Source organism: Balaenoptera acutorostrata, chromosome 2 (assembly GCF_949987535.1).
Source record: "Balaenoptera acutorostrata chromosome 2, mBalAcu1.1, whole genome shotgun sequence".
NCBI lineage: Eukaryota > Metazoa > Chordata > Mammalia > Artiodactyla > Balaenopteridae > Balaenoptera > Balaenoptera acutorostrata.
The window spans coordinates 8,500,070-8,516,946 of record NC_080065.1 but is presented as its reverse complement, the minus strand read 5'-3'; the positions used below and the strand labels follow the sequence as shown (position 1 = coordinate 8,516,946).

The 16,877-nt window shown below is 53.0% G+C and overlaps 1 protein-coding gene across 2 annotated transcripts in view; it reads right to left on the bottom strand.

Moving 5' to 3' along the window:
- Positions 1-329: 329 nt before the first annotated feature.
- The window catches only part of TENT4A (terminal nucleotidyltransferase 4A), a 43,631-nt gene continuing 27,083 nt past the window's right edge, over positions 330-16,877 (bottom strand). The window contains exons 4-13 of one of the 2 annotated variants that reach the window (XM_057540317.1): positions 16,380-16,500; positions 14,051-14,158; positions 12,883-13,011; positions 10,295-10,508; positions 8,264-8,390; positions 7,497-7,597; positions 6,743-6,915; positions 6,164-6,322; positions 4,040-4,204; positions 330-2,569 (exon numbers count right to left, since the gene is read on the bottom strand). In XM_057540317.1, coding sequence (XP_057396300.1) covers positions 2,378-2,569; positions 4,040-4,204; positions 6,164-6,322; positions 6,743-6,915; positions 7,497-7,597; positions 8,264-8,390; positions 10,295-10,508; positions 12,883-13,011; positions 14,051-14,158; positions 16,380-16,500 — 1,489 coding nt within the window. In that variant the 3' untranslated portion in view covers positions 330-2,377. Of the gene's footprint in view, positions 2,573-4,039; positions 4,205-6,163; positions 6,323-6,742; positions 6,916-7,496; positions 7,598-8,263; positions 8,391-10,294; positions 10,509-12,882; positions 13,012-14,050; positions 14,159-16,379; positions 16,501-16,877 lie in introns of both variants that reach the window. The other variant, XM_057540316.1, reaches the window with a different exon arrangement.

Here is a 16,877-nt window from a genome sequence, read left to right as displayed (position 1 = left end):
AATGCGTTATTTTGAAGCACTATGACATTGACCTAAGAGAGACGTGGAAGAAACAGATGCGTCGTCGGGAAGTCGAAGTACAGCGTCACACCAGCTTGTCGGAAGCCGCGCACGAAGAGCATCACTTACATGGCTTTGGTGCATCCTGCCAGCCTCGCCTGTGGCAGGCCTGGTTCTCCTGCGCTCGGCCTGCAACCTCACCAGGTTCTGAGTTCACCGAACCAGTGGTAACACGATGGCTCGCCCTCCGAACTTAGAGAAGTCAAGAACGTAAACTTCAGGAGCCACCGCCCACCCCGCAAGGAAAGACACACTCACACACGACCACCTCCTGGTTTCCAAAGTTTATTAAAAATCAAAGAATAGAAAAACTTTACATAAAAATATGTCAATTTTAGCTTCCACATTGTTGTCCACACACACAAAAAATCGAAACATGATATCCTGTTGTCAGGCCTGCGGCGCGTGGCCACAGGCGGCCGGGCCAATTCATTGGTTCACCGTGGCGGGGCTGGAGCCTGGCGCCCGGCTCAGGGACTGAGGGTCCCGAGGCACACCCGAGGGCGCTCCCACAGTCCCCCGCAGCGTTTCCTTGGAGGAGGGTTGCAGTCAATATTGCTAACGCGTAGAGATTAGTACAGGCCTACAGATCAGTTTTTATAAATATTTCTTTATCAATAGGTTCACGATTTAAATATCTTTAAATATTTTTGATAACCTCCGATCATCAAGAACTGCAGACAAAGTGTGCTACTCGGCTCTGGGCGCCTCCCAGGGAGCCTGCAGGCGCGGCCAGCCGCTCTCAACACACGGGGGCCAGTCCTGCTTCCAGGGGGCCCGCAGACGCGGTGAGGCTCTCCACACTCAGAGCCCACTTGAGGACGCCCCGCTTCTACATGTCACCGGGGTCAGGGCAGTAAGCTTCTCGTCCCAACCTTCCTCTGCTAGTGGACTTCAAAGACCATCCCACCTGTAGCGTCAGCAGGGCCAGAACTCCCATTTTAAAAATGGGGGTCAGATGACCTAGGAGAGGCACCTAACTCCCAGGACACCTGTGGTGCTCCAAAAACTCAGGGTGAGGCAGGATGGGTATATTAGTGTTCAAAAATGGGTAACAAAGACAGTGGCTGCCATGGCAGAATACACTTGCATAGTATACCTGTATGCTTCTCGAGTCGGGCGCCAGCCGCTCCAGGGCCCGACACTGGGCTGTGCTCTCCTGTGATGCGTTAAAAACCCCTCCACAGCGCACTGAGCAGCTCAAGTACTTCTCCTATATTTGCTCTTAACAGAACGAATGCATACTGCGACAGATTCCACAATGGAATCAACATAATTCCTTTCTCCACATTCCTAAAACTGGGTACCATTGTCCGTGACGATGTTCACCAGACCCATCATTTACAGGCTGTGTTACTAACACTGAGGCGTTCCAAAGTCCACATTTGCTTAAGATTTTATAATGTGACCACCTTTTCTCCCCATAGAAAGTTATACACTCTGGCACTCTAAATGCTGGGTCTGTTGTCTAGTTTAAAAGAACCAAACCCAAAACATTAAAACTCCACGGTCAGAGCACGACAACAGACAGGCCGGACGGCAGAGCCGGCGGGCAGCTGGTCAGAAGGCTTCGGAGCCAAACCCCTTTGGAAACCCGCTGGGGGCGGCGGGGACTCAGCTCCCTCACCACGAACTGAGAGGCCTCACGTCTGACCAAAAGAAGGAACGTAAAAGTAAACCCCAAGCCCCTCATTCGCGGTGTTCGTAACAATGCTCATCAGACAACCAGCCGACGGGATGAACCCAACTTAGAAAATGCAACTCGGGAAAGGATCTAAGCTTGTTTAAAAAAATTCCCTCCTCCCTTAAATATAACTTATGTGAAAATATGAAATTAAATAAAAAATATCTGAGTTATTGCACAAATCATAAATTTCCAATATTTACATAGAAAAACAGTTCTGAAATTTGAAACAAAACGTGAGGGCAGTAAAACAAGGATGACCACCCAACAAATAACGGGGTTCGATCTCCGTTGCTCTGACAACATGGAATGAAGTACCAACGCAAAGGACAGACACGGTACCGAGAAAGGCCAAGGCCCCGTCCGTCCCCGCAGTCCCCGGGCCAGACCTGCTCCAGTGGAGGGAGACTCCGGGGAGGCAGAAGGCAGCGTCCACGTCCAGCGAGGCCCCAGGCGAGCACGGGAGCCGCCCTTCACGACGGACGTGGCCACCGCACGTGGAACATGCAGGGCGGGCAGCCGAGGGCGCCGGGGGCCCGCACACGTGCCGGGCGCTGGTCTCCGGCCCCGGGGGCGCCGGGGCCGCCCGGCTCCAGTCTGGGAGGTGTGGGCCGGGTGGCGCCCCCGGGGCTATTATCTGCTGAGACTGACGGGCAGGCTGTCCCTCGTGTGCGTGTGTTTCCTCCTCCTCCAGCCGGCGCGGTTGTACTGGTGGTGCCCCCGGTTGCCCACGGGGGGCCGCACTCCTCCGCTGCCCACCGCGCTGTAGCTGCCGCCTTGGCCGTGGCTGTGGGAGCCCTTCATGGACAGTTTCATGCCGCTGTGCTGCTGAGGGGACCGAGAGGGACACAGGGTTGGAGGCCAGCCTGGACAGGGCCCACGTGGAGACCCGCCGCCTCCGTGGGCTGGGAGCCTGAGCAAGCAGGAGCCACGACCCCGCTGGCAGGCCCGCGGGGAGGGCTGCAGCGCTGCGCACGGTGGCCCGCTGCGCGTGTGCACGCGACCCCAGACGCGCCGGGACCGACAGCGGGCCACTGCTCACACCTCGCAGGGACGCCTGTCGCTACCTCCAGACACAGAGAACTACCCCTACCCCAGAGCTTCGGCAACACGAGAACTGTGGGCCTGTTTGAAACCACACGCGTTCATATCCAAATACGTCCAGAATCTCACTTCTAGCTGCTTCTACGTGTCCACAGAGCTAAGAGGGTCCCTCTCACTTTCTTCCCCAGACTTCGACCATGACATTCTGGAAACACATGAGCGGATTCCACGTCAGCAGGGTGTGTGCAGGCCGCTCCCAGGCCACCAAGCCCCACGCACAGCAGACCAGGGAAGACACGGCTGGTCTCAGGAAGGTTTCAGAGCAAAACCAGCAGAAGGGGGTTAAGAAGGAAAGCCAAAATGCTATTAAGGAAGAGTGCTTTTGCCATCTGCAAAGTTATAATTTCATCCTGAGTATTTCTAACAGATCAGCGTAGCAAGCCAGGTAGCGACAGGATGGATAAATCCAGGAAGGAACGTTCTATTACTTAACTCTAAATAAAAAAGATATGCAGGACTCAGTGACATAGGTCCAAAGAGCCAACCCTCAGGCATCAAAACTTACTGGCAAACGTGATCAGACAAGCAACAGAGCACGCTGACCAGAGCGGAGGTGGACCTCGCGCCCCGACCCCCAGGCCTGGACGTGGCCATGGTTCTTTCCAACATCCTGGCGCCTTAACAACGACCTATCTTCCTGATACCAAGTTTCTAACGTGTGGGATCTGGACTTAGAGCAGCCACAGGGCAATGGACAAACGCATTCACAGGGACCCCCCGGTCACTAGAAAGCCAATCGCACACAGGCCCTGCTGGGCCCTCTGCCCAGGGCACCCACGGCAAAGAACGGGGAGGGAGTGAAACGGTGGGAAGACAACACTGCAAACGGGCGTGATCGTTCCTGGTTTCATCATCTGCTTCTTGCAAACCAAAGCTCTTTTAGTGTGTACATTAACAGAAAAATGGGAAATCAAAATATCCTTCCCTTCAAACATAATTTTTATGCTAACAAATTCAATAGAAAAAAGAGATACATGATGAATTAAACTGTACGAAATTTTAAAATAATTTCTTAACTCTTGTAAAGTTTTGTTTGTTACCAGGGAAAGCGAACACGAAGCTGAATGATCAGAGAAGAAAAAAAAAAAGAATCTCTGTGGAATTCCCTCTCCGGTGGAGAAAGTGTTAAGCACCGGGCTATCACAAACCTGCTTGGTGGGAACCCAGGACCCGGGCGGACAGGACCCGTACCTTGTGATACAGGTGAGGGCTGGCGAGCGCGTTGGGGGGCGCAGACGGGACGGCCGGGGAAGACACGTGGTGGACAGCTTTCAGCGCCGGAGCTCCTTCGATGCCAGCTGGTCTACAGGGCACGGGGGCCACCCCGAGCGTTGGTGGAGGTATCGTAAACCTGGGCTGGGAGAGAACGACCGGAGACATCCATGAGGCACCAACGCAACACAGGCTAAACCATCCCGTTCTTACCGCGGGCGCCGACGAGGGTGCCATTTGCAAACAGGCTCCTTAGTTTGTGTCCGACTACAACATTTTGTTTTGAATCGGACACATTCTATACTCTGCAACAGCAACGACGACGTGAAGTATGTCCAGTCACCCAAGTCGTGAGGTTTTAATATTCACTGAAGACCAAACAATTCAAAAAAACTACAGTCATCAAAATACCTGTCCCCCCCGGTCTCCGGAAAGAGCCCTCAGCAAGGCAGATGAAAGGCGTGAGGCCGGCCCGAGCGAAGGCCCGCAGACGGGGTGGCCACCCTCCCCGCTCTCGCCAGTTCCCAACGCTTCCGCCTTTGCATCACCGGCCCGTCACGGTGCAGAGGTGCTGGCGGGAGCCCCTCCACTCACTTTCACCAACCTCACTGCTCTCGTCTTAGAATTGTATGTATTTGCCCCAAAGACCTCTGGAGAGTGACCGTGGCCACCAGGGCAGCGGCTGCAGCAGGAGCTGGGGCCTCAGGGGTGCGCTCGGGGGCTGCAGGGCACACACAGTGCCCCTTCCTCACACCTCCTCCCCCCACCCGGGGCCTGAGCACACCCACGGCCTCTCCTCCATGGGGGCTCTGAGCCCCCAGGGGCACGAGGCCCCGGGAAGAGCCCGCTCCCGGGACCTCTGACGGCTTCGCGGCCCCAGCTCTAAGTCCCTGTTGCACGCCGAGCGGGCAGGGGAGACTGTACACGTGAGGTTTTCGAGTGGGATTTCCCTTAGTTACTCCACTGCAAGTAATGTTTGAAGTTTGGGAATAAAATGAGAAAGTGGGCTTTGAGCCTCGTCTTAAAACTTGAATGATCTTAGCTTCTGCCTCACTCACTGTCCGTGCGGGTGACAGATGGGACCGGGCACAGCATGTGGTCCTGACCATCCCCCCGACATTCCCAGCATCCTGGAGGAAGAGCACAGGCAGCATCGATCGGCACGCAGCTCTCGAGGGAGCTGAGCCCAAGGAGAGGTTAGAGCCAAGTTCATCCTTTGTGGCAGAGTTTACTTCCAAGTGCAGGCACCTGCCTCCTCATTTCACGCTGACGCAGCAACTGAAGGCTTCTGGGGGTGCTATGCTGATGGCCGCCGCCACGCATCCTGGACCCGCTGCCCTCAGTCCCCGCGGCCTGGGGCGTGTCCTGAGAACGCCCTGCCTGGACGGAGAGCCAGGCAACGCAGAGGAGCTCGGCAATACATTCGCACGCATCCGCGTTGCTTTACACTCAGATCGTAACCCACACTGTAGAAACTGGCTCTACTTTAGGAGTAAATTAACGTGACGGGTTTTATATACGTGTAATTGATGTATATTTGGGAAGTAGGTACAAATTCAAAATATTTAAAATTAACTTTTATGCTCTAATTTTGTCTAAATTTTTTAAAAGAGGACATATTCAAATAGAAAACAACCCTATAAATACTGCCTAATGAATAATGTGGAGAAGTCAAAGTTTATATCAAAACTTAGTGAGAGTGTAAACACTGAGAATCTGAGGGGAAAGCAAGGACAGTGTCCGTCTCCGGCCAGGGACAGCAGCAGAGTCCCTCTCTCAGCACGGTCCCAGGACGGTCGTCTCACGCTGGGTGCCAACGTAATTTGCAGAAAAACAACGTGGAGCTTGTCAAAAGCCACCTCAGTGCCCGGGAACCAAGAGTCCCCTCACTGCAAACACAGGACATGGTGGGCCTCAGCTGCACAGACATCTATAGAACAAGAATTACATCCTATCCACCCAGAGAAGAGAATTTCCTACAAGACAGAAACGGACCTTCCACAGATTGTTAAAGTTGTTTCTCTAGTTCTGCCACATCAGCCAGGCCTACAGCACAGGCAGCAGCTGGGGGAGCTGGTCCCGGGGCCGTCACCAGCCGCTTACCTGGGTATTAGTTGCCATGACCAGCGTCCTGGGCGTGGCGGGCTGAGGTCTGCCACTCGGCACGGGCAGGGCGGCGGGCAGGCTGGCCGGCAGAGGGGCAGGCGCCTGGAGGCTGAACTGGCGCACGCTGGGCGTCGGGCAGGGGGGCGTGTCCGAATCCTGGGGGGACAAGAGGACGGCTACACCCGAGGCCCATGCCCCTCACATCGATGGGAGTGGCCGAGAGTGAGCCCCCAGGGTCCTGGGATGCAGGCAGCCCCGGTCTGCCCAGGTCTCCCCCGAGTCATGTCAAAACTGAAGAAGAACGTAAAGGAAATGCAGAAGAGACGCCCAGACTGCAAGGTCTCATCTCCCAGTAAGTGGGTAAGACACGACCCACGGCAGCCGCGCTGCGCGGGCCCACCCTCCCGAGGGGCCACGTGCCCACCACCTGAGGCTCTCGGCACAGCGGGGACCGCTGGGTGCGCGCGTGGGGTGGCCTCAGGCACACAGAGCAAGCGATAAAACGAGGGGGGCAGAGTTTAAACTCACAGCTGCGGGCATTTTCCACACATACTCGCCCCCAGCAGACACACTCACGATGTCGCTTCCGGAGAGCGAGGACACGGAGGAGGCGGACGAGCCGGAGGACAGCAGCTGGGGGCTGGGCAGGGCCAGGGCCAGGCGCGGGCCGCAGGGCGACTCGGGGTCCCGGCGCGGAGGCTGCCCCCCCTCGCACGCGCCCACCCGCTCGGCGGTCTTAATCCTGTCGTCTGCGGAGGGAAGGCAGAGCCGTCACGCACCTCAGCCCGAGGGCCCCGTCGCACCTTAAACGTTGCTCAGGGGCCTGACAAACTGCATTTCTAATTTACTTAGTTTCCATTAATTTTTTAAATTACACTTCAGTTACTGGAAAACATTTAAATATGCCTGGAACAAGGTGGATGTACAGTTTCAACTGGAAATTGCACAAACCCTGATCACGATGTGCTCTAGGTATAAAAAACACACTGGATTTCAAGGACGCAGTACCAAAAAGAAATCTCAGTAACTCTGTATACTGACTACCTGTTCAAATGTTAACATTTTGAATACTAAAAGCTGAGTAAAATATATTATCAAAATTAATTTCACCTGCTTCTTTCCGCGCTGGCAGTGCAGTCACTAGGAGCTTTAGAACTGCACGTGTGGCACACACGTTATTTCTACTGGACAGCACTGGCCTAAGCCTAACAGTTTTAAATGAAACTCTTACAGAAGGCGAGGTGTCCTTAGAGTGAACAGTTTACCACCAAGGGACAAAGAGACACTGCTGCACCGACGGGTCAGCAACGGCCCTGGGCTGGCCTCTCACCGGGGTCTGGCGCCGCGTGGGCCCGGCTGCCCCACTTCTCCTTGATCCACGCCCGGTAGTCGATCACCTCCTGGGTCACCTTGATGATCCTCCCTAAGGTGCTGCAGCAAGAAGACACGGGGAGTCAACAATCCTTCCCAGCAGCTACTTCACATTCTAACACAGAGCCTCGCTAAGTGAAAGGTGGGTAAAGAGCCGAAATAATTTTACAAAATCTGTATGACTTCTGGTGTTTGAGCCCAAACATATTTTGCGATCACAGTACAGAAAAAGTGGGTGCTCTTAGGCAGAAGTCCTTGGACCTACGTCTATCTACAAAAGACTGCTGAAGCCCAGGGCCGAGTAGGGAAGCCCACCCTCCCCAGCCCCAGTGACCACAAGGGTCCCATTTCCCAGCGCATACACCACGACAGTGCGCACTCAAAACGGGGAATGGGGGACAAGTGTGCAGGAAGGGGCCGGGGCAGGGGGTGGACGTGTCCCTCGGAGCTGAGCACCCACATCTTGAAGATGGCCTGAGAAAAAGCACCACGTGCCACAGCTTTAAAAACCAGAAGTGATCTCCCCAAAACTAACACCCTGAGAAAATGTTAACTCCCTAAATAAATATTTCCCAGTCTTGACCACGACGACCACGCTGAACTCCTGAAAGGCCTTCCTTTACCAGTATCCCCAGGTCTCCCAAGACAGGGTGGCACACCCATCAACAAACGACAGAGGCCAGGGCGCCGGTGCTGCAGAGGCTGCGGCACCCAGGACGGGGCTACCTTTCGGAATCTCTGTTGGGATAGGACCTGGCGAGCGGCGACACGGCGTGGCTGAGAACGATGTAGGCGTAGTCGAACACCTGCTTCACTTGCATGGCCCCGTAGGAGCTCCGGCCCACGTCGTTCCCTGAAACAGAAAGGCTGCCGTGGGAGCCGCTACCCAGCCGCGTGGTCCTCTTGCGTGAGCCTTTCCCACACGGGCCCCCAGCCCTGAAACGCCCTCCAGGCCCCCCAGCACAGCCGGATCGGGTGCCAGGAAGTGCACAGCGCCCATCGCCGTGGGCAGCTGGGGGTGTTCCGGCCCGAGGGCCCATCTCACCATCAGATCAGGATCCATCTCCGTTAAAAGAGCTGTCATTCATGGAGACAGAGTGACAGTTCCTCAAACAGTAGGGTCGCCCCCCAGATGGCAGAAAGCTCAATGGAGCCAAAGCACAATCTTAACCAGACTGCCAGGGCCTGACCGAGAGGACAGGTCAGCCTGAGTCCCACACCTGTCAGCACCGAGGCGACCTGCAGGAGCAAACCCTCGAGGACAGAAGGTGCCAGGCCGAACTCTCGGGTGGACAGCAAATAAAAACGAAGCCGCCACTGAAGTCGGCAAGTGAGCTACAGGCAAGGAGCTGACTTTTGTTAAGAATGGCAGAGTTTCCAATTTTAATTTTTACACGTAACTCGTTCTTCACAATTCAGGTGAGGGTGTTTTTTAGGAGACATATCCTTAAGTACTGGAATCTTCTCCTTTCCAGGTTTAATAATAATGTAACCCAGTAACTATGTGGGTTTTCATTTTTCAGTTACATTTCAGCAAACACTGAAGACCAAGGAATTGGCTGCCATTTAACTGATCCAAACAGACAAACCGGTGAGAGAAACCTGTCCTACTGGGCTGAGGGATAAGCACTGTGTGGGCCACAGCGTTTACAGACCACAGAGGAGAACCTTCCGAAAGACTGCTGAGAAATAAACTTCATACCCCAGAAGCCTCAAAACAAAACAAAACAAAAATCATAAATTTGAGGATGCTGGAAAACATACAGGAGCAAAACAATAAAAAATACCAAATACAGACACAAGAGACAAAAAGTACAGCATGTCAACAAAGAAAGGCTTCCCTGACCCACAGAGGACCTTACAAAGTCAGTGGGGACAGTCCAGCAGACAGATGGACAAAGCACACGAGCTCACACAAAAAGTATCACACAAAAAGTAACACCAAGGGCAGTGTACCTGGAGCTAACAATCTCCACCCTCCTTCCCTGTCACTGACTTTATCACCAACAGTAAGAACAGTGTGTCACCTAATAAATGCTCGACAAACATCTGTGCGGTTGACAGGAACCCTGTGTCTAACCTCACTCATCATTAAAGAGCCGTAAGGTGCGTGACAGTGTGCCCTGCACGGTTTCATCAGATCGGCAAAGATTTAGAAGACGGCCGCCAAAGGTGCGGGTGTAAAGCGCCCTAACCTGCCTCGGGGTCTTCGGGGAGGAAGCCCTTACAACCAACACTCCCCGTGCACACAGGAAAGGGGTCTCAGGTGTATTGTTTAAATAAAACTACAAGCTGCAGTCTGTTGGTATTATGTGACGCCATTCAATTAATAAGGAGGCAACAATCAATGTTAATATCCACATATGGAAAACTGGAGAAAAACACATCAAAAGGGAGGAGATTATGGCATACTTCACTTTTCTATGTGACAAACTTCTGGGAAGCAGATGGTTTCTGATGGATACGTAACACTTTTCTATTCAGAAAAAGTAAATTTTTTTCTTAATTCTCACTTTCTACATTTTTCTGATTACAGAAAGTAAACAAAGTTGCAACGTTACAGTACGTTAATTAGAAGCATTAAGAACAAATTCTGAACGTGCCACCATTAACTCTGTTAGTACAGCAGGAACCTGCATCGGATCCCGTGCCCTCGGCTGGGGTGGGGGGTGAGGCGGGGACCTGTGCACGCCCCTCCACACCCGGCTGGCGCGCGACGCCTCCATGCTGGGGCGAGGGCAAAGCGAGGGTCCTTACCAGGCAGCAGGGGGTCCTCAATGCACAGCATCGATGGCCTGTACCCGCTGGTCATGGCTTTCATGATCTCCTCTTTGGCGATATAGGCACCTCCTTCTTTTATTCTAATACCAGTTTTCAAGTAATTAAAATTTCTTCCGTAGAGTTCAAAGAATTCTACAAGAAGCATTCCAAGGTTTTCATCAGCTCTCCGGGCATCAATTCTCGGATGCAACTGTAAAAGCAAGGCACCCACGGTTTGCAGGGATTCCGGTCACTCGCCACGCACAGCAGCGCGCGGGGGCGTCGGCTAGCTGGCCGAGGGTGCGCGCGGTCGGTGGCCCTCGCCTGCTCACCAGCACCGCGAGGACGCTCGCAGAGGCAGCCAGGAGGCACCCACTGAGCCTGGACACCTTTTCCCAATCAAGAGTGCGCAAAAGAAATAAAAGCTGCTCATCTGAATTTTTAAATTATACTTTAATTCTTTGAAATCTGTAACCCATATAGCTACCTCCTACACAGACGTCTGATGAACCGCCAATTCCCAAACACTGATAAACAAGTGGGCCATATTCTGCACAATTTAGTCACCTAGATGGTGGAGGTACTTTCACAGATTCTAATCTCAATTCCATGATTCTGAAATGCAGCCAGCAGGGGGCAGTGTGCGACTGAACAGCACCACAGCGCCGCGTGGAAGGGTTAATGTAAACCGCGTATGGTAGGCAGCACCGCATCCCGATATTTACAGCAAACGCACATCCCTGCCTGGCATACGGGTGCGCGTCAGCCTCAGCTCCACACCACGCTTTCCTGAAGCAGGTAATGGATTTATTCTGAAGCTCCAAGCCCCTGTCTACTGACCCCACCCAAGTGTCACTAATTTAAGAGGCTCACGAATGTGAGCAACAGGGACCTGCGCTGCCCACTGTGACGGCCACGAGCCGTATGTGAGTATTTATACTTAAACGGATTAAAACAAACAAATTAAACATTCAGTTTGCTGGGCTGCTATAGCCACACTGCCAGCGCCCTAAAGCACACACGGCCATGCTGCTGGACCGAGCAGACAGCACTGCCCTCACACAGCAAGTCACACTGGACAGCGGCAATCAAGAAAAGGACGGTCAAGTCCAAAAGGACGTAAAAGTCCAGGTCCTGGCAGCACAAGGGCTGAAAATGCTTATAACACAGGGCTCTGCAAGGAAATATGGTTTCTAAGGCCTGCAGGTGTTTTCAGGGTTCGGAAGACCTTACAAAGGCACACTGCTACATTCTTACTTTTGCCTTACCTCTCCCTTCCTTATCTTCCTGGCCTTAGTCAAAAATCATCCAGCTGAGAGCCCACCCACCCGGGGCAAGGCTGGGCCTCCTGACCTCAATGAGCCGTGAAATGAACACAGACGCTACAGCAGTCACGGCTTTGAGGCAGGGCGGGCAAGGCACCGAGGGATGGGCAGGGGACAGGGGCAACCCCGCCCCGGCCGGGTGCGGCCTCCATGGTCACTTCAGACGGGGAGCCCAGCACCACGAAAGTGGGCAGTGGTCCGTTACAAGGCTACTGGAATAGTTCCAATCAGGAAAAAGGGAGGAGATAAATTAAGCACACAAGGTTGTGCTCTGTTCAAAATAATGTCCGAAAACTCAGGAAGAACGGCTACAAGGGCAGCATCTCCGAGGTGAAAGGGGAGGCCAAGGCACTGTCATTAGAACGGTAAGAAAACAGGCGTGGAACTCCATTTTCACCGTTCTTACAGCACCTCTGCAAAAACATGCCAAGGAAATCAACATGGTGAAATCAACATGGTGGAAAAAATCAACATGGGCTGTGACCAGCAATCCTACTGTCAGCTGTACTAATGACACTGAGAAAAATGACCAAATTCTGGACATAAAACCACAAATGCAAACCTGCTGGTAAACATGGAGGACGGTGCCGTGCAGCTAGAACACAGGCGCGGTCCTTCTTTCCAGTAAATGTAAACGGGGCAATTCATGTCTCCGTTAACTTAGAGAATATATGTCTAAAAAGTAGTATAAGTATAGTTTATCACTGCATCACAGCATTTAATACTTAGGGAGGTTCTCTCTTGATTGATTTTTCCATGGTACTCAACAAAATAAGGGCAACAGATAATTAAAGACAAAATACTGATTTTTCATCACTCAGAAAAAAAAGCCCTCTTCAGTATTTTTTTACTTTCTGTGGTAGCCAACTTTTTTTCTGAGACAAATTTTGCAGTATAAATCACAGTCAAGAACTGAGAAAAACAGTTTTTCACTGTCCCTCAAGGCATGAAATTTTTCTAAATATAAAGAGTGTTTCTTCAAGGATAGATCAATATACACCCGACTGACAGAACGAGATAAGCCCTCCCTCCAACAGTTAAATCGGATACAAAAATAAGCTATGAAGGAGCAAAGGAAAAAGTACTGATCAAAACAGAGTTTTATTATGAAGATTAGAAGTCAATTTCTACCACACCAAAACAGAATACTGAAGGGACAGCAAGGAGCTGGAACCCGTGAAGCAACCGGTAAGAACGTCAAGGAAGGATACTCCCACGGAAGCCTCAGGGTCAAAGGTTCTCGAGAGAAAGCACACTCACCTGTAGAAAGCTGATGGCCATTAAAATTAGGCTGTACGAGCTAATTCCACCTGTAAAAACTTCATTCAGGTCCCTCTGCAGGAGGAACTGTTTCAGTACTAAAATCAAGTAAGGCAGCAATGAATATTTCTGTAAATTCCAAAAGAAAAACATCATCTGGTTAGATTCTAGGGCTTGGAAGACTTCTCACACAACAAATTCCACATGGCAGACAGGAAGCTCAGTTCATCCTCTTGCCCCTCGGAAGGCTCAAGGCCAATCATCCTCACACCGCAGGGGCCTGAGAATGAATCACGTGAGGGGCTCATCAGGGCCCCGCTGGGGGGCCCCTCCCCAGGTTACGGTCCAGCAGGGATGAGGTGGGGAGCCTGCATGGAGACCCCAAGCCCAGTGGGGCTGGGGAGTGAATGAGCATTTCCTCCCAGTGTCTCCCCGCTCGCCGGTGCCCAGCGCAGGGCTCTCAGGGCTCACTGGCTGTGCAGCAGTGTGCAAACGCCAGCACTCAGAAGCACCCGTGAGAGGAGCAAGGGGGGCAGCAGGAGGCGAGCAGAAGGCAACATCGCCAAACGCAGGGCGAAGGGTGGAGGGCAGAAGGGCTGAGAAAGGGGTGGAGGGAGGTGGAAGCTTCTGCTGCTTTTCCTGCTCTGCTGGGGTAGAAATGGCCCTTCAGACAAGCCTGATGGTGCAGAGGGAAGGGGACCACTGGAGGCGCACGGTCCCGAAACCGTGGGCAGAGGCAGGGTCCAGATGATGGTGCTGGGGTCGCCTCGCCACCTCCGCGGCAACAGGAGGGAAGGACTCTCCACTTAACTGGACCACACACCTGGTCAGCGTCCGGTGAAGGCGTCCCATCCTTAGGCACTGAGACCACCCAAAGTAAGCACATCTACATACACTCCACTATGATGTACTCAACTTCCAATCAGGCACGCTGAGCTACAGGGATGGTCATTTTGTAATAACTAGAAAGAATATTTCAACAAAGTGCTCTAAAATAATGCTCGAGTGTATGAAACGGTTAGCCAAGGAAGGCAAATTTGCAAAACAGCTCTGTAGTTTCAAAGTGTCTCTAGAAATAGTACTGTAGGATAAATTCAACTGTTACAGTCTTTCTCATTAAAGATTACCACCCCCTTGTTTTCACTGTGCTAACTTGCTGAGACAGCACCTTCATGTAATTCTTGATGAACTCTGCTGCCCGGACCCCAGTCTCCATGTTAAAGCTGATGTCGACTTTAACTTCCGTCTCCTGGTCTGTGAGTTTTATTATCGGTACCTGCAAAGATTTAATTGTGCTTTAGAAAACAGAAAATTGTGCTTTAACAGGCAACGTTTCCCATGTTCAGGCATCAGATGTTTCGCAAGTTGTACAGAGGGTTCTTCTCCTTATACACAAAAGGGGCTTAGAGATCATGAACCCCAGATTGTAAAGACGAGAAGAAAAGGGACTTCCCCAGCATCAACCCCAGGAGCCCCCGAGGCCACCCCGCATCCGACAACAGCTAGCGCTCATCTCCGCCCGGCCCTGCCGGCCTGACCCGGCGCCTCACTGGTGACCGAGCACCAACCACCTGCTCTCTGCAGGGCCTGTGCTCCACAAGCCTGCCTACCACGAGGGGAAGCCAGCTGAGGCCCTGTCCCACCATGAGGGCCTGGGGATGGCAGGAGCTTTTGGTCCCCAAATCACATTTGCTAGAATTTCTGAAAGCATTCAAAGTAACTTCAACGCCATTTTTTAAATTATATTTTGTACTGATATTGTTTTTCCAAACAACTCTACTGTGGGTTTTCACTCTTTAAGACAATTTAACTTAAAAAAATTTTTTTTCCCTGAAAATCAAATAAAAGGCTATTCTGGAAATACTCTCAGTAACAAGAATCATCACTAAAAGGCACTCAAAACCAGCCTCATAAAAGCTGCCCAAGCAACCATTCAGACCACACCTGCCCCACACAAAACTGTGTTCTTCCAGAAAAAAAGGCAACCTCTAAGGCATAAAAAAGGACATTCCCTCCGCCAAAACAATCGGGGTCTCACGAAAGGTTTGAAATATCTGCAAGCCCACAGCTGCTCTGGGCTCTAAAACATACACACCTGGGGGCCGACTGCCCAGGACACATGTGAGAGGGACAGGCCAGCAGGTGGTGACAGTCTCTCCTGGAGATCACCTCCACCACCAGGCAGGGCGAGGTCCAAGAAGGCAGAGGAAACAAAACACTTTCCCAAAGAACTGATCAAAACTGCTTCAGCCTTAGGAGCCCATGGTCAAGGGCCCACGCCTCCCGGACGTGGTAAACTCCTCAGGGGCAAGCATCTTCCCCAGCACCTCTGGACACAGCTATGAAGCCTCTTGTGTATGCACTGACTTTTCTCCCCAAATCACTCCCGGCACCCTCCTGCCCTTCACACACACACACTCTCTCTCTCCCTTGCTCATGTGTTGAAGCCCCAGATTCTGGAGATTGGTAGTAACACTGCAATACTCATGTTCTGGTGGTTGTTCAAAACAGACCACTTTTCACCTTAAACACAGCTCTCGCGCTGGGCTCAGAGCCCGTGATGAGATGCCGGCGAGGCTGCCCAGCGGAGAGGCCTGCCTGGCAACAGCTGACACTCGTGGAGGAGAGCACGTGGACCCCGCCCCTCGGCCTACGACGGGCCTCCAGCAGCTGAGGAGGCGTGTGACAGCAATGGGGCCACCTGACCACGCGGCTCCTGCAGCATCTACTCAGCATATGGTCTGTCCTCCAGAAAGTTCTGGAACCCAGGACAATCAGGCTGAGCCTCCTGAGCTGCTCTACACCTCAACAAGGACACCCGGTCAGAGACCACCGGCCACCCACCATGCACTCTCGAGGGGCCAACGCGACGGACAAACGGCAGAGCCACAAAAGGGCAGAGCTGAGGCTCGGATAACCAGCACCCACAGGCAGGTAACCCCGGGCTCCTGAGCCGCCGGCAGCCCTGGACTAGGGTGAACCTGGGCCCATGCATCCAAAGCCGCCTCATCCTCCATCCTCTCCCGAGAGAAGCACAGTTTTCACACAGGTACAGTTTTGGAACGATGAAAGGACAGGCAAGTTTCTCTCTCTGAAGTATAACTTGGCAAATGGTAATCTTTTTCTACGTAATAAATGCCACAGTCTAATCATTCTGCTACATTCTCCACAAAAGGGAGCCTCTGGATGTGTCTCGTTTCGGGTATTAACATCCTTTCCCTACGCGGCCTCACGAGAGACGACCCCATCGTACACTCTAGAGCAGGAACAGTTTGGCGCTCTCACAGCTTGTACTTCAGATGGTATCTAAACATTCTCAGCTTGAACTCCTAGCCACAAAAAAAATACAAGCGCGTTTACACTACAAGCAGGGAAGCCTTCAAACACGCAGCCAGAAACCACTGTCCACATCAGCTGACCCTGTGGGACGCAGGCTGCCTGCGGGCGTGCAGAGCCCCTGCACGGGCCCGGGGCCGGGGCCCAGAACCCGCACTTACCGTCGCCTTGTCGAGGACCTTGATGGAGCCTGGCTCGGCCACGCTGTGTTTCCGCAGGGCCTGCTCCAACAGCTGCAGCGGAGGGCGCTCCCATTTTCCAAAGACCACTAAGTCGATGTCGCTGGGTGGGAGAAAAGCGAGTGTGAGCCCTGCTCGCCTCCCCACACAGCAGCACACGCGGCCGAGCCAACCAGCGCCCCCGGCACAGGCCTGCAGGTCCTCCAAGAGGCAGACGGAGTGCCGTGAAGCAACCCCCCCACCCCCGGCTCGGTGAGAGAGGGCAGCTTACGAGCCACTCATAACAGAGGTGGAAAGCAAACGCTGACCGAGTGTCCCGCACCCCGAGGCAACCGAGGCCCTCACGGCTGCGCTGGCCCGGGCTCCTGGACACCTCGAATCTGTCCAGTTCCCCGCTGGCCCTGCCAACGCCAACCCAAATCCTGAGACTGTGGCCTCTTTAGTCTCCAAGCGTTAACAGTGGCTTGGGAGAATATACGC